The sequence below is a fragment of the Melospiza georgiana genome, chromosome 6 (genome assembly GCF_028018845.1).
Source record: "Melospiza georgiana isolate bMelGeo1 chromosome 6, bMelGeo1.pri, whole genome shotgun sequence".
Taxonomy (NCBI): Eukaryota; Metazoa; Chordata; class Aves; order Passeriformes; family Passerellidae; genus Melospiza; species Melospiza georgiana.
Window position 1 is genome coordinate 51,872,985 of NC_080435.1, and position 23,568 is coordinate 51,896,552.

The following is a 23,568-nucleotide window of genomic DNA, read 5'->3' on the forward strand; positions in this document are numbered from 1 at the left end:
AATGCAGCCCAGGAGCTCCTACCTGTGGCCTGGGAAGCCTCAAAACTCAGCTGACAACAAAATAAGACATCTTTAATTGAGTGATCTCATTAATAAGCCAAGACAGCTCCAGTCTCTGCTTCAGCAGAGCCTTGCCTGTGAATTGCTGAGCAGCCTGAGGGGCAACCAAACAACTGCCCTGCCTGAAAGAGCAAAACAGTGGTAGCTCTGGCATGGGAGGTGCATTGTAAATGCTCACAGGGAACTTCCAGAAGGTATTTTATGCTGTTTCACAGTGATGAGCAGACCGAGTCTGTAGTTCTTGTTCTACAACTCACTGCTAAATATGCACAGCATTTAATTTTCCTTTCATTCCTGAAACATTTTATGGATGCCAAACTAATCAAGAACTCCAATAGCAAATCAAGAGGCTATAGGATAAATCTCATTATCCAGAATATGTTTGGCTACTGCAATCCATTCTTTATATTTTAAGCATTGTTTCAGTGTTAATTGTGTCTAATAATCATTATAAACACTGAAATAGCAGCCAGTGTTAACCACAGGAATAAAAGATTAGCTGGGATGAAGAGGGAGATGTCTTTACATCAGGTTTTTTATGCAATATGGAGTTGCATAACTGCATACTCATTTTTTGCATGGCTCTCAAACTTTTAAGGGCCAGCAACTTGATCATGTGCTTTCCAAAGCACTTGCAAACATTGTCTGTGAAAAAAAGCATTTTTAAGTGACCAAAAATAAAAAGGTAGAGAATTCTCAACTGAGATCATTGGGTATTCTGGTTGCCTGCACATTTGGAGAGTTTTGAGTGACCTTAACAGCAGTTACATAAGCATATGGAGAGAAAATAAACTTGTATTAAACGTGTAACACATATGGTCTCCTGACAGGATGTTCCAAGCCATGCAGTGATTTTATAGTCCACGAGCACTGTACAGTAGTTCTTTGGTCTCAAAGTAGGAGTTAGAAATAGTAAATCACCATGAACTCCATTCTTTGTCTTTGAGGGGCAGTCGGTGTGTTAATATTAAAATACACAATACACTTTGACTAGCTGTGTTTAACAGCAAAGAAATGCCATCTGCCTGGGACTAGATCTTACTAGCTGATAACACCACATATGATATGGCTATATGAGGTGCATGAGGAGTAACTATTTTCCTGGGGTGTGCCATGAGGAACATTAGGGTAAGTAAAGTGTCCTCAGCAGTTTTGTTTTATTTTATTTGGGCAAGGGAGCACCATTCTGAGTGCTTCACAGAGCAAAGTATGTCACCTGGGCTGCCTAGGCCGTAGAGACTACACCAGACCTCTTCTTTCCAGCCTCAAAGCTAAATCTAATCAGTCTCAGCCCAGGACGAGATTGACAAAGGATGCAGAAGCACTAGTTGTACTGAAGTTAGGTTTTCTTGTTATTAAACATAAAACATCTTGTTATTAAACATGTCCATCAGCCGCATAAACTCCGAGTGCTATTATTCTTGTCTGGGTCACACAAAACCCTCAGCGGCAGAGCCGAGTCCTGCAGACATCCCTTGAGGAGCCGGCCTAAGGAATCAGTTCCCAGGCCCAGGGTGTCACACTGCGGGGCTGTGTGACACCCTGTGCCGGCTGTCCAGCCAAGCACCTGCCTGGCTGCTCTCTGGGCGGGATCAAAACAAAACCTCCCGTCCAAAGGCACGGCGGAACCCCGCGGGTGCGGCCGGCGGCGGTGCCGGCCCCGGGGAGGCCTCTCCCTCGGCAGAGCCATGAGGGGCCGGGCCGGGCCGGGCGGAGCGGGGTGGGGGCAGCGCTCCCCGGGCCGGCCGTGTCCCGGCCAGAGCCATGCGGAGCCCGAGGGCGGAGCGGGGCGGGTGCAGCGCTCCCCTGGCCGGCCGTGCCCGGGCCGTGTCCCGGCAGAGCCATGCGGGGCCCGCGGGCGGCCCTGGCGCTGCTGCTGGCGGCGGCGCTCGCCCCGCGGCCGGCGCGGCCGCACCCGCAGTGCCTGGACTTCAAGCCGCCGTTCCGGCCGCCGCGGGGCCTCGCCTTCTGCCGCCGCTACGGGGAGTTCGGCTGCTGCGACCCGAGCCGCGACAGCGCCCTGCTCCAGCGCTTCTACAGCCTCAGCGCCAGCCTCGACGAGCACACCTACGCCGCCTGCGCCGGGCACCTGCAGGAGCTGCTGTGCCAGGTGAGACCTCCGGGAGCCCCTGACAGACTGCGGGGATCCGCCGTGCAGGGCTCAGCCACACTGGGCTGGTCAGCCGCTGCACGGGGCTCTGTGTGGGCATGGATGCTTCTATCCCATCGCAGTGCTTTGGCCCAGATGTGTGTGCATCTACTCATGCAGGGCTGCTTCGTGCCCAGGTATGGATGCTTTGGCCCAGATGGGTGCATTGATCCCACGGGTGCATTGATCCGATGCACTGGTCCAGGCACTTCGGACAGTCGAGGGGAGTGTGAGCCATGATGTGAATTCCCAAGCCCAGGCTGAAGTACCCACCCACAGGTACATCATCCATGGAATTGGCACCTGGGCACAGGCATGGGTACATCAGCCCACACATCAGAGCATCAGGGGTAGCACAGCAGCTCATGTGCTACCAGGCACTGGAAGGAGTGACTGTCCATCATCGAGTATTCCCGTGGACTTTTTCTTCTTTGGCAGTTGTCTAAAAGAGGAGCAGGGATGTTGCTCTTCTTTAGTTTAGGAGCAGCAGTCTCTGAGATAGGTAAGTGGGCAGTTCAGTTTGCACAGTCTCCTCCCCTCCCAGAGTTAGGATACCAATCTGGTGAAGAAACCCACAGGGCACCTGCCTGCACAAATCTTGCTCCTTGTTATGACCAGCTGATGGGATCAGGAGCTTTTTTTGTATTGGGTTACTTTTAGCAGGTGCCAGATGCTAACAGTCCCGGGGATGGGTGCAGAGCAATGCCTGTGGATGTGGCCCAGGAACCTCTGTGGTGGTCATCCTGCACAGGGAGGAATTTCCACTCAGAGCTGATGTTCTGGGGCCAGATATGATAATGGGATGATCACAGTCTGCACAGAGCAAAGTGTCTCACTCTATCATCAGTGGAGGCCTCACATGTATGAAAATGCCCCTGAGACAGAGCAGCTCAGCACTGTGCAAGTGTAAACCTTAAATTGATTCAGACAGTGGAGTCTTGTCTGCTGTGCTCAGATGGGATCAAAATGACTTTTCAGAAATCCTGCTCTTAGTATTTTGCCAGTACCTCCTTAAGGTGTGAAGAGAAAGACAACACTTTTCCACACCAGGATCTATAGAATTGACTTCTATTTCATCTCACATTGTACTGGAAGCAAAAAACATTTGAATATATTTCTGCAAGAAGCAGTGTCTAAGAGTCCATTCGCAGATAGGACACCAGTTAGCAACGTGTGCTAAGCACTCCTGCTTCTAGAAGTGATAACTAAGTCTCCTGTGTTTGTCAGAAAACAACCATTGAAAATGTCTTCAGAAGCAGAGAAATATTTCCCTGTGGGAGCAATGATTCACTGAAATGTTCTGATGAGCTCAGTGCATCACCAGCCCAGATGTGGCCACACACCACTGCCTCTGGCTGCACAAGCACGTCACGGAACTTCAGTCATTGCAAACACTCTAGAAACATTCTGCTTCTATTCATTCATTGTATATACAGTTTATATCCTAGACCTGAATTACCTGTGACTTACTCAGCACACTTCTGTCTCCTTCTGCTCACAATTCATGATTTCTCTCAAATGTGATCAAATTATTGTGACAAGTGTCTCAGTTTGTGCTTGTGGATCCCTGCCTTTTCCTGAATTCATAGAATAATAGAACAGTTTGATTTGGAAAGGACCTAGTCCAACCTCTCCTGCAATAAGCAGGGACAGCTTCAACTACATCAGGTTGCTCAACTTGTCCTTGAATGTTTCCAGGGATGGGGCTTCTATCACCTCTCTTGGGAACCTGTTACGGTTGCCAAGGGAGGTGATAGAAGCTCCATCCCTGGAAAATACCCTCATTGTAAACAATCTCTTTCTTAAATCTGATCTTGTTGACCCTCTTCCAGTTTAAAGCCATTACCTCTTGTCCTATCACTACACCTCCCTGTAAACCATCCCTCTCCAGTTTTTCTGAGGAAGGTGCCATGAGATTACCTTGGAGCCTTCTCTTCTCCACCACACTGCAAGAGCAGATGCCTCACTCTGTTTCTCAGGGAACAGCTTGCTTAAAGGCTTGAGTTTCCACATGGAGGTGGTCAAGGAATGCCAGGGATGTTGTGGAGGTTAAATGCTTTTCTGAGGAGTCCTGTTGCTTCAGTCCTTCAGGCTGATAGCAGCAGTAAATAAGACATTGTCTGATGTGGGTGTTCCATCAGATTCAGACTGTTGGAATTCCCCAGATAAGGAGCTGCCACTGAATTCCTGGAGCAGACAGGATGCATTTGGTTAGCCTGCCTTAATATGACTTGTTTTGTTTTCTGATGAGTTATTTTCGTAGTACAAACTTGTTCCAGCCCTACTAAAGTAACTGATCATCTGCCCAGTATTTTCCTCGGTCCTTGGACCACATCATAGTTTAAAATTAATGAACAGACAGCATCATTTGGAAATGACAATTTAGATCTAATATTGATTCTGGGCTCTGACTACGGGTAGAGCTTCTTGGTATTTTGAGTTATGTGAACATGACAGGATGATGTGAATGCTGAAGGACCACAACATTTGCTTTCTAAGCAGAGAAATTCAGCAAAAGGCGTGAGGCTCCATCTCTTCCAGAAAAAAATTTGGAAAATATTTCACATGTCTTGAAAATACTGTAGGACATGCTTAGGTGCTTTCAGGCTAGTGGTAGATCTCTGAATTTCAGTGCCAGTGTAATGCTGCTGTAATTAGCTGTATGCCACCAGGAATGTTGTAAGGAGGGGAGAAGTTGCCCACAGCTTCTATTCAGACACAGCTGAGGCTGTGGTGAGCAGCCTGCAATAGCAGAGACAGGGAATCCTTGTCTCTGGGCTGTTTTTAATTCTGATGCTGAAGCCAGGGCATTGCTTTGTAATGCATAAGATCCCTGCTTGCTTTGAAAGAGGCTTTCACAGAATGAGGTACACCTGAGTACTCGAGTGAAGGGCCTCCTCTGTCTGAATGGGAAACCTCCATAGGCAACAACAGATTGAGCTCCCACCCAGCCCTCCCATCAAATTCCCTTTCTGTCTCATTTCAATTTGTTTTCTAAGGCAATTTTTTCAGTCATTACAAGTGAATTGACAAATGCTCTATGTCTTTCTGTCCCTGGCACACCTCGTGTAACCAAGCCAAGTGTGTTACCCAATCTGCCTGGGTAATTTCGGTGTTTTGTTTCACAAGCAATCTTCTTTTTACCACATTAATTGCTGCTCATTTGGAAGCTTAATAACCTTCATTTTGCAATGAATGGCTTGACATTCCAGGAGGAAAGCTTATTGTACACTAATGATCTGTTATATGGCCTCTCAGTTTATTATGGTATGTAATGGAAAATAAAATAAAAATTAAATATTGTGTATGCTCATCAGCTAATTTAAACAGTTTGGAATCTCAGATGTTATATCTTTTCAGCTATTGAATAGAATTATAATCTGCATTAATAAATGTCTCCCTATAGATCTAGAAACAGCTCCCTATTTTTTTTTTTAATTAAGCTGGTTTTGCTTAGTAAAAGAAGCAGCAATGCCAGATAGGAATTAAAAAATACAGAATTTATTTAAATAGTGGTTTCTCTTCTGACCTTTGTTGCCTCAGGTATTTACTGAAATATAACTTTGAAGATAATTGAGCCTCCACAGAGTCATGTTGCATTATTTGAAGAGCACTTTTGAGGTGGTTGTTGGGCAGATGCATTATAACTGGAAAATATTGTGTTTATTACAAGCAAAAACCCTTGCAAAACAGAACTGAGTCACTTTGGTCAGTTTGTAATTTATAGACAGTTTTACTGAATTGCAGCTTTTTCATAAGGAAAATGTGTCTGTAGGAGTTCTCATCATGATTACGGTGAGCTGTGTGAACTTGATCCAGTCCTTAAGCAGATTTCCAAGGCTGCACCTTCCATAAACAAGAGTTGAGCTGCAGCTGCTGGCAGGACCTTGCCTGGATTATGGCTACTTGTGCTCACTGGCTGAAATCCTGTAACCTCAGCATCCCTCACAGAACTTGGTGACCCATGCCATGATCATGAGATGCCTTTCACCACTCCTGGCTGGGGATATAAACTATCTGTAGGCAAAGGTCCACCAGCAAAGGCGGCTGGACCCAGGCAAGGATGGTGTCCTCCCCTCCTCCTCCTCCCCTCTCACATCCCACTCCTTCCAAGCTGTAAATCTCATCCATGTTTGAGATCCATGCCTGGATTATCAGATGGTGATGAGGTATCAATGTCCCAGGCTTTGGCCCTGATGGCCTTTCCCATTCTATCATCAGTGTGCAGGGCCTGAATCTTCTCAGCTAATTCTTTGGTTTCACTTCTGCTCGGTGATTAATCTTATTATAGATAAAGTCAGAGCATCCAAGGAAGAAAAGTCTCTTTTTCCCCAGTACAGTCTGCTAGGGTGATGTAGCAACATAGGCGTCATTGCAGGTTTTTTTGAAGAGTTCTGTGGTTGGAATAAATCATTAACAGCTTGAGGAAGTCAGCTTTCACCAGGAACATTGAAGATAATTTTTGTGAGTGCTGAGACAAACCCCCTCTCTAAGATCTTTCCCTCTGCTAACGTATCTTCAGAATAAACCACAACATATCTTGTAATTAAGGTGAAATATCTCCAATTAGTATCACGTCTCCAATTAGCATCACTGCTCAGCTGTTTCAAATCTGATCCAATAAAGGACTTGAACCTTTTTCTCCCTCCCTCCCTCCCTCTAGGAGTGCTCTCCATATGCAGCTCACTTGTACGACGCTGAGGACCCCTCCACGCCCGTGCGGACGATCCCGGGGCTGTGCCAGGACTACTGCACGCAGCTGTGGCGCAGCTGCCGCTCCATCTTCCGCGCCCTCTCCGCAGACCCAGAGATAACCGCGCTGGAGAACAACGCGGCGAAGTTCTGCCGCTACCTGTCCCTGGAGGACGCCGACTACTGCTTCCCCCACCTGCTGGCCAACCAGCACCTGAACCAGAACCTGGGGCTGGTGACGGCCGATGCCGAGGGCTGCCTGCAGCTCTGCCTCGCGGAGGTGGCCAACGGGCTGCGCAACCCCGTGGCCATGGTGCACGCCAACGACGGCACCCACCGCTTCTTCATCGCCGAGCAGGTGGGCCTGGTGTGGGCCTACCTCCCTGATGGATCCAGGCTGGAAAAGCCATTCCTGAACATCAGCGAGGCTGTGCTCACCTCGCCGTGGGAAGGAGATGAGAGAGGCTTTCTGTGCATTGTCTTCCATCCTAAATTCAAATTTAACGGTAAAGTGTACGTCTACTATTCAGTTGAAGTTAATTTTGAAGAGAGAATCCGAATCAGTGAGTTCAGAATTTCTCCCACTGACATGAATGCCTTGGACCATGGTTCTGAAAGGTATTGTGCACACGTTTTTTTTAAGATCTTAGAGGGCCATGTGCATTTTTAAAGACCATTAATGAATGACACTTACTTAGCTTAGTTTTTGCATTCCAGAGTGCTAGCATGTTAGTCCAAGTCCATGCCTAGTGTATTGAGATGCAAAAGCTGTGTGTCCTCCATGGATGAACTGCAAGTGTGCAGGGCTAAAACATGTATAGTTCTCAGTTCTGGCATGTCAGAGGACTTAACCAAACATGGATTAAACAGTATTTATAGTTAGTGTTTTGGGGTTATTGTTGGGTGGGGCTTTGAAGTTTGTTTGTTTTGTACTTTTGTGATTGCCCTTTAAAATAGACATCTGCAAAGAATGAGTGAAATTCATTCCAAAGCCAAAATTTCCAAAATTAGTATAAACATACTAAATGATACCAGACCAAAGGTGGATTTGGTCCCATGTTTCTCTATCTGAACAACAACTCAACCCTTTGATATTACAAATTTAATATCATATTAAATAAAACACATGTCACCATGGTATTATGGAGTGCATTTTAATTGGAAATGTCATTTGTTTGAGTCTGGTCTTGCAGTTGTTCCTCATTAATATACACAGATGATGAGAGACTTGTTTGTGGAATCAGGCTCCCAGATTTATAACCTGTTGCAGAACTATGTTCTACAACATATAGAACCACTATCGTATATGTTAGTTATGTGTAATACGTATATATGTAACTATATATGTATATAGTTATAGAACCACTGTTTTAAGAGACCCTTGGCTGTTACTAATTCAAAGATTTTTTCTTCATTATCTGGATTTTATGAGGGGCTTTCCAAACACCCAGCTGTAGATGATTCTAGCTCAAAAATACACAAAATGATAGCCTAATGATAGAGAGGAGATACTGGTTTATAAAGCAGTTACAGCAATGCAGTGTAACCAGCACTGTAGATGACAGGTAAGGGGAATTACAATGTGGCACTCAGGAAAGCAAATCAGAAACCTGCAGATATCAACAGCCCATGAGTTGTCTTGTTTAAGAATCCTCAGGCCTTATGTTTGTAACAATTTCTGTGCTTACTTAGCTTATGGTTAGTACAGCAAAAGCTTAAGAAAACAGAATTGTGGTCCTATTGTGCTTGTGTAGGCTCAGGTCCCACTGACTTCATCCTGAGCTGCTGCCCAAAAGGGAGCTCAGGCTGACATGTGCTGTGCGCTGCCTTGGCTCAAATGCATGTGTCTGTTTATCCTCAGATGTTTCTCAATGAATTTTGGTTTTTTCCATCTTCGGGATGCTGAGGAAGATTCACCTTTGTGTCCATACAGGATCCTCCCTCACTGCTTCTGTCAGCTGGAACCTGTGCACTTTTGCACAGTTACCTTATCACAGAGGTGCTGACATTTAACAGGACCATAATTCCATAGCTGGGTTCCTTCACACAACTCACAATAACTATCAATATTTCAGAATGGAAAAAAACTGTCTAAAAATGAGGTGGTGTAAGTAAGTGTTATAATTTGCCTTATTAGCTATTAAGATGCACTGCCATCATGAAATCTGGACTCTTTTAGAAGCTGGAAATAATAAACTTCAGTTGTTATACTTAGGAACCTCCACTGCATGTATATGTGGCTTTACCATTCTATGAAATTATAGTTTATGTATTTTCCCCTTTCATGCTATGGAAGGGCTTCCAGGGCCATAACATAAACAAATAAAATAGAGAGTTTGGGGTTAAAATTAAGGTAAATTTTGTTGGTACTTCTTTAAATAACCTTTGGTAAATTCACTTTGTTTTGGGTCTGCTTTTAACTGCTCTTTAAACTCAAAAGGTCCTGAGTGTGTAATTATCATTTAAAGATTCTTCTCTCTCTAAGAATTTAGCTATTCCTTAATGTTTGAGAAGTTTTATGTTCGCCTTGAAAGTGCCTGGCAGGACTGTGCCAAAAGCTGTACAGATGTACAGATAGACTGGAGTCCTTTCTCTTACAATTTCCAGTTGGTTATAAGCTCAGATGCCTTTTCTTTAATAAATTATAAAGAAAAATAAAAAAGAAGATTAACAGGGAGGAAGAAAGAATCAGAGGAAAGGTTTAAGCAATTAAAAGTATATTTTGTCATGTGATTTCCCAGACTTTCCATATTACACAATTTGGCGTTTCTGTAATCTGGAAAATATGTTAAAGCTATTTAAGGTTAGAAAATCAGCTATGCCCCAGAAAAAATCAGTAACATGGATATGGAGGAATTTGTACCAAAACCAATCTGTAGCTGCTTCCATCTGTCAAGAACTACATTGTCATGACGTTGCTCTGCCCTTTGCATAGTGCTTGTGCAGTAGGAAATTGCTTTCTCCCCGTTTTCACTTAGGATAATCCTTGAAATTGAAGAACCTGCTTCCAACCATAATGGAGGAGAGCTGCTCTTTGGAGATGATGAGTATCTCTACATCTTCACTGGAGATGGAGGCATGGCTGGGGATCCTTTTGGCACCTTTGGAAATGCCCAGAACAAGTAAGAGTGTGTTGGAATAATACCAATATAGCCAGACGGGATGGGCCTGAGCTTGTCTGGCCCTTGGTGCTGAACCCAATAGTGGCAACTGTGGTGTTTCACCCCAGAGACACTTTTGGCTGGCTGGGTGCTGCAGCTGGGTGCATGGTGACAAGTCCAGGCATGCAGGAGCTGCAGTGACTGTGGGATGGAGCTTTCCCTGTAACAGGGTCTGCTCCTTGGGTTTACCTCTGGTGGAGAAGCTTTAAGGCGATGGTGAAGGAAAGGAGTCACTTTTGATAGAAGGATTTGATCCAGAGATTTATTCCTGGCCCACAGGCCTCTGAATCCAGCAACAGCTCCAACAGAATTCCCTGAATCTTATGGTTGCTAGCTCTTTTAACCCTGGGGAGGAGGGGAGGGAAGGGGTAGGGATCCCACCAACCAGGTACATAAAAGGAGGTCATAAGGGACAAAGGACACCTGGGTGGCCCAATCCCCCCACAGGGGTAGAGAGCATCCTTTGAATCTGCCAATCACTCGACGCCCTTCTGGAATTCCAGGATTGATAGACAGTGCTGGGAGGTGAAAGGAAAGGTGATGGACACACCTGGGATGGAATTATAGGGGAGGGACCCGAGGTTCTGAGGTAAACCCTGAAATCACAACGCAACAGAGTGGATCCATCCCTATGGCAGCTCCAGGGTGTGGGAAATCAATACTGTGAAACCCTAGACTTTCCAACCCGATTCCCACCCCCCCAGTTCTGACTTTTTGCCAAGGTCTAGCCTTATTTCTTTACCTTTTTCATTGCTTCTCCCAATGCAGATCAGCCCTGCTGGGCAAAGTGCTGCGGATCGATGTGAACAACAACGACCGCGGGCCCCTGTACCGAATTCCGCCCGACAACCCCTTTGTCAGCGACCCCGCGGCACGCCCCGAGGTCTTTGCCTATGGTGTGAGGAACATGTGGCGCTGCTCCTTCGACAGGGGGGACCCTCACACCAAGGAGGGGAAGGGACGGCTCTTCTGTGGAGATGTGGGGCAGAATAAATACGAAGAGGTCGACATCGTGGAGAAAGGGAAAAATTACGGCTGGAGGGCGAGGGAAGGGTTCAGCTGTTATGATAAGAAACTTTGCACCAATTCTTCCTTGGGTAAGTAGATGTGCTCTTGTTTTTGTGGTGTTCACATTCTCTGAACAGGGAGAGGCATAGTTCTCTCTCCCAGGGTTTTTCCTGGGGAAGGCAGTGAGAAGCACGTAGCGAGAAGAGAAAACAATTCTTATCTCTGCTTGCTGCTCCTGTTGTTTGGCACTTGTACAATGTGTTATGGAGATTGTTTACCAAGAGAGATTTGTTAATTGGACACCAGTGATGGTTGTTTTTGATTGGCCAATTGAGTCAAAGCTGTGTCATGACTGTCTGGGGACAGTCACAGGTTTTTCTTTAGTATCTCTTTAGTATGGTTATAATATAATATTAGTGTAATACAATATAGCTTAATAAAGCATTTGTTCAGCATTCTGAAATCATAGAGTCAGAGCACATTATATATATTGGGGTCACCCTGAATTGATACATTTTTAATTCCTGCCTTCAAAGCCTGGCTGCTTGGTGGTAAACACACCTTTTTGAGATGTAAACCTCTGCTGTCCCTCCAGAAGGAAGCTGGCTTGGGCATAAATACTGAAAGTACAAATGTTACTGTTTCTGAGTTAGGAAGAAAGTGAAACATGCTAGCTGTTGTTTTTCTAGGTGATTTGTGTTGTTAGTGATTCTGTGGTTTAGAGGGAAAATTTCATCTTTGCCACATAAAATAAGCTTTTTGCAGAAGCAATAAAAATTTGGAGGAATTGTATTTTTCTCCATTACTCACCCTTATTAAAAAAAAAAAAAAAAAAAGAGAAAAACACTGACTGATCAACCCTTATGCACGCTGCCTGCTCTGCAGGTAACTGAATGGATGGTGTATTTTCATTTCTTTTAGCTGTGCCACAAAGAAAAACTTCATTTTAATTTAATTTCTTTAAACTGTTCAAAACTGGATTGAGGGTGTTTGCTGGCTGGCTAAATTCCAGTGAATATGTGAAGTCAGAACATATTGAATTGCAAGGGCTGATGTGGACCATGTCCTGTGCTGGAACCTCTCCTCAGAGATTCAGGGGGCAGTGGAGTGGGCTGGCACTGATTTGCATTAGCTGAGATTCTGACTCTTTTATCTTCCATGTGCTGTGTTGTTGTCTAATTTTCTTCCTAATATTAACTCAGGTTAACTTCCTTCCTTTTATTAGCTTTGCTATAAGTACAAGTGATTAACTATTTTTTTATAAAAATGTCAAGAGCAGGGAGCAGATTTTTTGCACTCCCTTTGCTGAAGCAGTTGTCAGAGAGCTCATTTATTGCTCTCCTGTGTGACAGTACCCACATGAGCATTCATGGCAGATACTTTACTGAGGTCCCCAGGGATTCAGAGCAATTTTGATGACTTTAGAGACCCTTTGTTAGAACAGTGAAATGTCACAGCCCCTTTAGAATGATAAGTACAGCTGAAGTGTGGAAAACACCTGCTTTAGAGGAAATTCCCCTGGTGCAAATTTCTTGCTGGCAGAGCTGCTGGGTTTGCTACTTGCAGCATCTGCTCCATGGGCAGGGAGAAAGGCTGTGAGGATGAGGAGGAAAGGGTACCAAGAGGTGAGCCAAGAGTTTCAAAAGAAAGGGGAGGGAGCATCTAATGGAGACCCTCAAAACCAGGACATCTCTCTCCGTTTTACATTTGTCTTATGTTTTAACTTATATTTCCCAATGAATATGCCCGTACTACATCATTCATGCCTCTGCCATCCCATAAATATTTGATGGCCCTTTCAAGTTGCTTCTCCATCTCAGAGGAACAGAAGCTATTTGTGCTGACATCTGACATATCTTTTCATCAGTGCCTGCAGTCTGGAATCACCCATCTCTTTTTTCCCTTTCACCACCTAGACAAAGCTGCATTGGGCAAACATTTCCTGCATGGGTGCAGTGGCTCTAGGAGTGACCTGTGAATTTGCAGCTAAACCAGACAAGCTCTGTAGAAATGTGCCTGAAGTGGCACGAACAGAGATGGATTCTAGTGGGAGGAGAAGAGCTCAGGAGAATGCTGAGGTGTCTTGGTGAGGGACAGGGCAATCAAATGTGATTCTGAAAAGGTGAAAATCAAACTAAACACAACTCCATTGGCAGTTCATTTAAATAGAAGATGCACCAGGGAACCTGATTGTACTCTGCCAGTCTCAGAACAATCCAGATAAAGAGCTATTCTTCAGCATGTGCAAAACAAGTCACAGATCTTTTCTGCCTTTCAGATGATGTGCTTCCAATTTATGCATATCCACACAAAATGGGGAAATCTGTTACAGGAGGCTACGTCTACCGAGGCTGTGAGTCTCCAAACCTGAATGGCCTGTACATATTTGGTGATTTTATGAGTGGGTAAGTAAACACTTAGGGCACTCACAAAGTTGTACCCCCAGCTAAAATTCCCCCCAAAATGGCCTGATAGCCCTTCAACCCTCCTCTCTTGTTTTAACATGGGCTTGTGTTGCCCTTGAAGACAAGGAGTTGCAGGGTATATCATATATTTGGGTTAATATTAAACAATCTTTCACTCAGAGAAGCTGCAGTTCCTCTTGCAGCTTGTGTGGGCAGGAAGCATTAAATGTCCATTCATGTGTCCATTCATACATCATCTGGGTCAGGCTGTGGAAGTGTTCTTTTGCCTTGCAGACGCCTGATGTCTTTGAAGGAGGATCGTGCTACTGGAGAGTGGCAGTACAGTGAAATCTGCATGGGGACAGGACAAACGTGCATGTTCCCTGGGCTTATCAATAACTACTATCAATACATCATCTCCTTTGCTGAAGATGAAGCAGGTAATCTTTTAACTTTGTGTCACACTGAATGGCATGTTTGTGATTTCTCTTCAGAACAAAACATCAGAGAGGGCAGTAGGTTGTGGAGAGGCACAGCATGAGTCTTTAAAATGCCAATTCCCAGCATCTCCCAGATACCAAAGCAATGTTACAGTGCTAATTTTGAGGTCTGAGTGCCATGCAGTGCCTGCAGTGGGAGATGGAGTCAGCTGCCTGAGTCTGGTGTGCTGGATGTGCTGCTGCCCTTCCCTCTGGAGAATAGGGAGCAGAGGGGGCAAGTAGAATAAAACAAACTTAGGAAAGAAACCTCATTCCTCACAGTGCCATGCCAAGGGAAATGCAGGCCTGGGAGCCTGAGAAGCTGAGACCCAAGGGAGAGCAAGTCTATCCTCTTGTCTAGTTGAGAAGGCTGTGGGCATTATTAATGGATACAGGGAAGCAGATGTCAAGAGCAGAAATTATATATCTGCTCACCCTGGGCTGGGGTATTTGTACCTCTCAAGATGAAGCAGAACAAAAGTCTGTGTTATGTCTTGCATGAGGCATCAGCAAGAGAGTCTTTAAGACCATATTTTATTAGTGCCAGCTGGATTTTGCCTTGCATAGGACTGAAGGATCTCGTGTGTTTTCATTACTGCAGACATTTTGCTTTCTGGAAGGGACCTGCTGCTGTGATTTGAAGAGGAAGAAATAAAGAGTCCTGGGGTGCAAGCTGGTGGTTTCTCCCACTGTTTGTACAAGGGTGTTGCAGAATGTGCAGCCCATGCAGCCCCTGGCTGGGGGCAGGCAGAGGATGAGCCCCACAATGTGTGCTTCATGTGTGACCCAGCAGTGCAGGAGTTGTGCTCTGCCCTGCTCCAGGGAGGTCTTGGCTCGTGATCACAAGCACCTGCTTCCAGAATGCCCCAGATTTTAAACATCTGTTTTTTCCTGCAGATTATGTCAAGTTTGGATGTTGCTCAAATCATATAAATGCAAATTTTATCTTGTGAATGCAAATCCTCCAAGTTAAGTATTAGCTTGAAAGTTTGACTTTTTTTTAGAGTTAAATTCAATTTTCTTTAATGGTTAATATTCATGGAATTTACAGCTATTTCACAGTGCTGTGGTGAGAAGGATATCTTAACCCAAAATCAAATAACTTAGTTCAAATCAGCTTTGTGCCAAGTGCAATATCAAGCTGTTGATTGCAGTCCTTGCTCATGCATATGAGGATGATCTCCCTCATCCTGTGCTTGTCAACAGAGTCTGAACAAAGCAGGGGTGAATTGCTGCCACCCTTTTGCCCTACACGATGCCTTGCATAAGTATGATAGAGCTGGGTGGAGATTTGGGCTGGAGTCTTTTTTCAGAGGCAGATAATTGCCTTGTGTTTGCTTTATAGTAATGGAAAGAAATCTGTTGATAACAATGTGGTGAGGTTGCTTTATCTGCTGTGAGCAGCCTTTTCTTCACCTTTTTTGTGTACTAGGAATCTCATGTTTTACAAGTTTGCCACACAGTTTATTTTAACAGGGTTTTCTTCACAGAAGCATTGAAGTTTTGGAGTTGTTGCTCTGATGGATGTTAATCTCCCTGCTCCGGTGGGTGTGTAAATGTCGTGGGGAGATCTCTATTTATGGCTCATTGCACAGCAATTACAAAGCCATCAGCCCCATCCCTGGCCAGCAGAACCTGTCAGAGACACCCCAGCACTGTGTCTGTGGGTCACGTGTGTGTAGCCTGTGTGCTTCATGGCCTGAGCATCCAAACTCCTGCCTGGTAACTTCCAGGAAAGGGGCAGGATGTAAAACACACCTCACCACAAAACCCAGTGCCAGCAGTTTCCTGTCCCCTTGGACCAAGGCTGCCTCTGGCCTGTCATTAATGAAGCTCACCAGGAAAGTGAAGCCACCAGCCTGGGGCAGGCAAAGGTTTCTGCCCTGGGATTATCTGGAGGAGCTCAGCCCAGGGCAGCACAGGAGAGCAGGAAGGAGGATGGAGACTCACCTCAGCTGCCACCAATTGCCTATACATTCCTTTGGTCACACTGACCTCTCTGTTCCTTCCCCTCTTCTCCCTGGATTACCAATAGAACACCCAAAAAAAAATCTGCCTTACTCAGTAAGCATCTTGCTTCTTTTTCTATCTTCTCTCTCTCTTTTTTATTTTAATATTGCAAATATATTTTTTCTCTCTGATCCTTTTTGTTGCACTTCTCAAGCACTTGAGCTCTCAAAATAGTGCCAGCAGGACTGTTTATCCCAGTCTCCCCTGCACAACAGGAGAAGAAGGATAGAAATGCAGTTAAGAGAAAATAAGTCAAATAAAGGGTGATGGACATTGTTTGGTTGAAAGTTGAGCCCTGCACATGTGACCTGACAGAGCTGTGATGAATCAAATGCCTTTTGTCTGGGGTATGTCTCACTCTGTGAGTGTGCTAGAGAAAGCAAAATCTTGTTCTCCTGTAATTCACCCCAAAGGACTGCTTCATCCAAATGAGCAGAAGACAGTGGACTTCCTTAATTTCCTTTCATTTCAACAAAAGTAATTCAGGGTTTGGCTGTTTTACTTTAGAGAAGTCAAAGGACACAGATCATAATGAGATGACAAGGAAGGTGTGGGCAGGTGAACCTGCAGTGGAAATTTGTCCAAATAGTAATTCATGACAATTTGTAAAAGCTGCTATTCACTTAGAGTATTTTATACCAATGGACTGCAGATGACTCTCAGACCTGTGATACAGTGCTGTAAAAGACAGAAACTCCATGGACAGTTTTCATGGGTGTATCTGGTTTGTTTGTTTGTTTTTTTTTTTTACCAGGGGAATTGTACTTCCTATCTACTGGTGTACCAAGTGCCACAGCTCCCAATGGAGTGGTGTACAAAGTGGTGGACACCTCCAGGTATGAGATGTTCTTGTTGCAAGGCCTGATGATGGTGCAGTGACTCCTGGTGTGGATGGTGTGGATGTGATGAATCATGTTGGCTGACTAATTAACTCTCCTCCCATGCTGGGTCCTTCTGGGGAATTCAGTCAAGGGACATCTGGAGCAACCCACTGTGGGTCTGCTTTGCCACTGCAGTCGTGGGGGTCTACATGCCTGGTGCCAAACTTTTGTGGGGGTTGTTGGTGTTATGTGGGTTTGGAGATTTCCTGAATGCTAAAGAAGTATTTTATGGGTGGCTTGTCTTTCTTTGGCAAAGTTTCTCTAGATTTCTGCCCAAAAGGAGGCACGCTTTCTCAAGGTGTTTTTTTGAGTTCTTCTCCATCTCTTTTTTCATCTCCCACAAGAGCCCTGTTTCCCCAGACCACGGCAGCCAAAACTGGATCAGCATGACCTGCAGTGCCTTTTTGGGCAAACCAGACATGAAAATCAAAGAGTACATTCTTCTCAGTGTTTCAAAGAGCAATATGGATTGAACAAGAAAAAAGGACCATCATTACACCTCCTGGTTTCCATGTGCCTGTATCTGAGACTGGGCAAGGCAGGGAATAGCTGTGTTTTATGGGAAGACTTACAGCTGTTTTTTCCATCTTCCTGTTTTTGAAGTGTTACTATTATTGGCAGAACACCAAGCTACTTTCAGCCAGAAATGGAGAGTGAGATTTTTTTATAGTTTTTTATTTAATGGATTAAATTTGCAGCTTTAGCTATCTGAGGATTTTGAACCAAGCCACTTGTCTAGTTTTACATTGAAACCAATCCCCAAACTTAAAAAGCCCCCAGATCTGTCATGTGTTTCCTCTAACTCTTTTCTGTCAGGAGCATTTTCCATTATCTAATGCAACAGAAGAGTTCCTGTAAACTGTGTATGAAGAAGCTGGTATTACGCAACCTGTGCAGAAATAGAGAAAGCAGGAGTCAAACACCAGCCATGAGTTTAAGCTTAAAAAAACCTTCATTCATGTTCAGAGTACCAAAAAAAGTAATTGGAAAGTTCATAAAAGTAGGGAACATCCTTGTATAGACAGTTAAGAGAGAGGCTCTCTGCCTTCCACAGAAATGCAAATGAAAACAGTCCTAATTGCCCAGGAGTTTTATCCTCCAAATGCATTTTTGAACCAGTTTAAAAACCTCTGAAGAAGTCTGAGGATTACCAAGACCTCTGTCATAGGAAAAAGTGGTGATGAGCTGGATGTGACTTCCCAGAAGTGAAATACATCTCTGTGGCAAACAAATTGTGTCAAAATAAAGCACCATACTAAGACAAAGCCTCTGAGGAGACACTTAGAGTTCTTTTCTGAAACTAATGCATTTTTGGCACGACATTTGTTTGGGCTTTCTGTATGAATAATAGTGTGTTATTTTGCTTCCGTGAAAACAGTCTGAAATCGTGCGTACACATGACCTTTGTGTCAGATGTTCAACATATACTGTCTAGTTTTGTAATTTTTATTTTCATTTTGATTAATCTCTTTCTATCGTGCTTGAACCTGCCAATGTTTTATTTCCTTAATGGCTTCAATAGTGTCAGCTGAAAACACAGAGGACTCCACTGCCTTGTGAATATTTGGACTTTCATCAATGGTGATCTGTGATTCTTTAGTTATGTTTTCTAATGTAAGAGATTAGTTGCATCATTTAAACAGACTTTTTTTTTTCCTCAATAAGAATTATGTTCTTAGAAAAACAATGGGAAGCAAAGTGTTGCAATGCCAGAGGAAAGGAATTAATTGTGCAGTGTATGTGTTCCTTTCTTTCAAGGACAGCACCACCAGGAAAGTGCCGAGTTGAGCCTTCGCCAGTGAAAGTCAAAAGCAAGCGCATCCCGTTTGTGCCAAAGGAGAGTGAGTGCAACTCTTGCTGTTCATTATTGGTTCATGTTAGCTGGCAGTAGATACAAACTCCAGACTTGCACTATCTGTCCACATATGTGGAAAATACCCAGAACTTCACTCTTCAGGATATCCTCAAAATTAAATCTTTCCAGATGTTTTGGATCTGAAGAGTTGGTTCAAATAAGTCATACAGTATTTCCCCTTTCCTGGCCATGTGAGATTTCCTTTGTAGTTTCTGACCCTGTTCATTTTCCCTTTTTCATGCTACATTGTACACATTTCATTACCACCACCTTGGTTTCCCTGTAACTGTGCCTGTCCAGAGACCCTGTGGTCAATGGTGCTTTTCAGTGACAAGTGATTTTTTGCAGTATCTTCAGGTAGTGGAGAGGATATGATGGGTAAAGGGCTGGGAACTAGTTCACTGAGCAAGATGAGAGCTGAGTCATTGTTAGTTGAAAGTGAGAAAATATGGGATGAGAAAATGCTCCCAAAAGAATCAGTGATCACACACTGAGGTGAACTTTTGGCTTACCCAAACCCTCCAGGGCCTTTTTGTTGCTTCATGCTGCATGAAGTATTGTACTGCTAAAGCTGGAATAGTCAGTGGAGCTGAATCTGCAGCAAGCCAAGTACTCTTTATGTGTGGTACAAAAACCTAAACACAATATTGGGGTCTTATGTGAGGTACAAAAACCTAAACACAATGTTAGGATCTCTAGGCAGTATCACTGTTCTTTTCCCCTGTGCTTTTAATTTACACATGTAGGTACCTAGGAAGCAGCCCAACAAATTCCCTTCCAACTCAGCATAGTCCATGAACTTTCATAGTCCATGAACAAAGCTAATGGTACTGCAGGAACTCCAAAATCAGGATACTTTTATTTAATTTTTAATTACATTAATCACGTTACATTGCATTCGAGTCACTAACGGTTCCTACAGCTTTGGCTTCAGGGAATAATGAGGGCACTCAGCACCTTGCAACACTGAGTCTTTAAGGTGGAACAAACTCTAAGGCTAATTATTGACTGCTGACATGTCTGAGCACTCAGTATCTTCAGAGATGTTCTCCTTATCTAGCTGTGCAGGCAGTTTCCAAATATTAGTAGCTTGGTTCATGTTCAACCATTTTTGTCTGTTTCTGCTTGTGCATTATTATCTACACAAGTCCAAAGTTCAGGTTTTTAAACTACACATATAACTAAATCTTTTGGGCTTGTTTACAAGGTAGCTTTTTCATAAATTAAAACTTAGAAATGGTGGGAGAGATTCTACCTAGTGTGTCAAGAGCTACACTCTCTTTTTGGTGAAAAATAAGCATGTCCATTTTGATTCAGAAGCGTGCAAACAAGGATGTGTAGCTGTAAATATTTATTGTTTTGGTTAGTATTTAGTCAGTTATTTAGTCTTTTATTTTGGTTAGTATTTAGAATGTAACAGAATCACCAGGGCATCTGCTTTGTATTAGCTATGAGTGCATTTTTTAGAAGTATATTTAATAAATAGTTTAATAGAGAGTATTATATAATGAGAATTTGATCCAGTGAGGTGAAAAGCTCTCCCAGGTGACCATTTGCTTTCATGCAGTCCTACACAGTATTCAGTCAGTCCCAGGGTTTTCAAGTGCTTTGCCAGACCAGGCTCCAGCAAATGAGCTGTGCACAGGTAAGGCCTTCAAATCTGTTTCTTGCCTTGAGAACCACAGCTTTCAAAGAAGGAAATATTTTCATGTCATGAACACAATTCCTTTTCAAAGAGCATGTGTTCCAAACACATGGACCACTGCAAGGGTTTCTCTTTTGGGGACAATGGATACTAAGCACAAATAAGACAGTGATATTTTTCCTCCTCTCTGTACTACATACCAAATGATGAATGAGGATGCGTAAATCTGGGATATAATTCAAAGTCATGATGTCTTTGCAAAAATGTCTGTGACACTGTCCCAGCTCTGTTGAATGTTATTCCATGAAATTCTGAATTGCTTCCTTCTGGCAAACTAAAACTTATTTTTAAGCTAAAAATAAAACACATGTGAATAAGTAAATCCAGTAACACCTGGAAACTGTGACAGCAAAGAATTTTCATCTCTTCAGAGTTCAAGCTCTTTTATTTTTTTTTCCCTTTTTTTTATAAGGAAGAACAAACCCAACCCCAAATCCTGTTTTATGTGTTGTCCTGGCAACTCTGTTCCTCTTGCACATTCCAGTTGCCAGAGAGAATTGATTTTGAATGTTCCTGATTTCAGCTCCTCTGAATAAAGCATCTGGCCCAGTGGGGAGGCCACGCTCTCCTGTGGTAACGATCCAACCCTCAGTAATGAAGAGAAGAGCAGAAATAGAGCCTGTCTCTAAAATGCTTTCGGTGGCTCTTCACTGGGATATGGTGAAGAGCTCCTCTCCTGACTGTGGAGCTCCAGCACCGACCCTTTAAGGGCCAGGCTGGCATTTGCCAAGAAACCTCTTGGAGCTTCCTTTTTGGGAGAGGCTCAGTGTTGGCATTGAGCCCCGTGCTCCTCTCTGCTAGCTAACAGCAGCCGACATTTCCACTGAGGAAATACCAGGTCGCTAAGAGTGTCATTGCTTCCCAACAGGACCAAGTAGACAAATTCCAAGAAATTAGTTATACAAGTCAAAAATCAGCACTGGTTTTGTGAAAAAGGGGGGTCAGTCTCCCCCCAAGCCCCCAGCCCTCAGATGGGGCTTAACCCCGAGCAAGGCAGGCCTATCTGGATAACTCAGTCCCTTTTGGAGACAGAGTGCCCAAATACCCAGTCAGCTCGTACCCTAAGCAAGCTTAGTGGATTTCAGCTCTTTAGTGATTCTCAGCTCTCTTAGGATTTCAGCTCGAGCTTGCTTGCTTGGGGTTCCTTTGGGCTAGAAGCAGATGGCGAGAGGAGAAGAAGGGTCCTGGTGTCCCACAGCTATGGTTTATTGAGGGGTCTGTGAAGTGTTCCAGCGATGGCTCTTCTTCTGCCGAATGGGCTAAAACAGCCTCTTTTTATAGGATATAGGGGGATCCAAACTTGTCCAACAGTAAGGGTTAGGGGAAAAGTGGCCTATGAGGTTACAGAGTCAAGCTATGGGTCAAGAGGCAGAAGACAGGAGCTTATTTTGCTGTCTCATCATGATTCAGCAGTTCCTACTGTTAAGTCTCAGCACACCACAGAGCCATAGCAAACTCAGAGCCTGCTACAGTTTCGTATAGTTGTCTTCAAGCATTGCCCAGAGACTGACAGACTCACGGTTCTCTGCCTTTTCCCCCAACAGAGTTTATTATGAAAACACCACCACCACGTCCCCGCCTGCAGCCCACGACCGAGGCTCCGTGGGGAGGCGTCCCCGGGCCGGGCAGAGCGCCCCGGCCGGGGAAGGGCCCGGAGGAGGAGAAGGGGCAGCGCAGGCAGAGGAAGAAGAAGAAGCAGGGCCCCGGCAATGGCGCGGTGCGGCTGATGCGGCAGGGCCGGCGCGGGCGCGGCCGGGGCCGGCTCGAGGTGTTCATCGACGGCGAGTGGGGCACGGTGTGCGACGATGGCTGGAGCCTGCCCGCCGCCGCCGTGGTGTGCCGCCAGCTCGGCTTCCCCCGCGCCGTGCGAGCCGCCAAGAAGGCGGAGTTCGGGGAAGGCAGCTCGCTCCGCATCCTCCTGGATGATGTGCAGTGCTCCGGGCAGGAGAGGACGCTGCTGGAGTGCTCCCACGCCGGGGTGGGCACGCACAACTGCAAGCACGAGGAGGATGCTGGCGTGGTGTGCGGCCGGGAGGAGGTGACAGACCGGTGACAACAGCCAGCTGAGGGACTTGGAGACATCCCTCTCTTGCCCAGCTCTCTAAACCAGCTGCAGTGTTGAGGAGGGTGTGCCTTGCCTTGAGGATGCTGCATCTGTTCAAAGTAATCTTATGTTTTCTTCATGTTTGTCCTCATGCATTTGCCTCAGAGGGAAAAAAAATGAAGCACTGAATTCAGTCTGTGGGCAGGGGCTGCATTTCTATGGGGTTTTTTGTAGGAAGAAACCCCCAATCATCAGCCTTTATAGATCAAAAAAGAGATGCATCCTGTTGCCCTTTCCCATTTCAAAATACAGCGTTCTTCTTTCTCATTTCAAAATACACCATTCTTCAGCTGTGCATCACAATGTTTTGCCAAAAAATAAGTTCCCAAAGGACTGTTTTTCACTCTTATGGAAGCATTTGCATTGTTTGCCTTGCTTTGCCACCTGCAGCTCTAAGCTGGGGTTTCTAAGGACGTGCCTTTCTAAATCTGTGCCTTTCTAAATCTGTGCCTTTCTTTGCAAATTATAAAAGTATATCTATTTTTTTTAACCTTCCACTCAGTAGTTTAAAGGAAAATTATTTTTTCTGTAATGCTTTTTATTGGTATAAACCTATTGGTCATGAGGGTAAGCAAAATCAGGTGATTTAGAAGAAACCATAGTGTACTGCATGGAAAATATTTCTGCAGTTTATATTAGCCTAAATGAAAAGAAAATCTAATCCCTTTTACATGAACAGGATTGAAAATCTGTCCTTTTTTAGATGGACAGAATCATTATGCAGTTTAGCTCTGAAGATACTTTCGTACATGTTTTTCCACTTTCCCAGACTTTATAACATGTACATGTTTTTCCATTCAGTTTTTCACAGGTGTGAATGACTAGACAAGAGGTAATGTACTGGGGCAACAGTCCAGTAATATTTACCCTTTTTTTAGAGGATATTAAAAAAGAAGCAAACAAAAGCAGCCCTATTTTGTCTGAAATGTGTTTTTCACTTGAGTGGCAATGGGAGACACATGTCTTATTAAAGCATTTGGCCTGGTTATTTGTTTTTCCTGGTGTATACAGGATAGGTTTAGTCTTGCTGCTCACACAAGAACATGAGAAAGACAAAAA

General features: G+C 44.4%; 1 protein-coding gene across 1 annotated transcript; it reads left to right on the plus strand.

The window, feature by feature from the left end:
• The first annotated feature begins 1,903 nt into the window (after window positions 1-1,903).
• On the plus strand, window positions 1,904-23,412 carry HHIPL1 (HHIP like 1). The gene is made up of 9 exons (XM_058026560.1): window positions 1,904-2,170; window positions 6,873-7,519; window positions 9,880-10,023; window positions 10,831-11,159; window positions 13,349-13,475; window positions 13,770-13,915; window positions 16,719-16,800; window positions 18,604-18,686; window positions 21,950-23,412. The coding sequence occupies exons 1-9, from the start codon at window positions 1,904-1,906 to the stop codon at window positions 22,456-22,458; spliced, it is 2,334 nt and encodes a 777-aa protein (XP_057882543.1). The 3' UTR covers window positions 22,459-23,412.
• The last annotated feature ends 156 nt before the right edge of the window (window positions 23,413-23,568 follow it).

Coding starts and splice junctions, on each gene's coding strand:
- HHIPL1 (XM_058026560.1), top strand. CDS start 1,904: ATGCGGGGCCCGCGGGCGGCCCTGGCGCTGCTGCTGGCGGCGGCGCTC. Junction 7,520..9,879: donor TTGGACCATGGTTCTGAAAG/GTATTGTGCACA, acceptor GTTTTCACTTAG/GATAATCCTTGAAATTGAAG. Junction 18,687..21,949: donor CCCGTTTGTGCCAAAGGAGA/GTGAGTGCAACT, acceptor TTCCCCCAACAG/AGTTTATTATGAAAACACCA.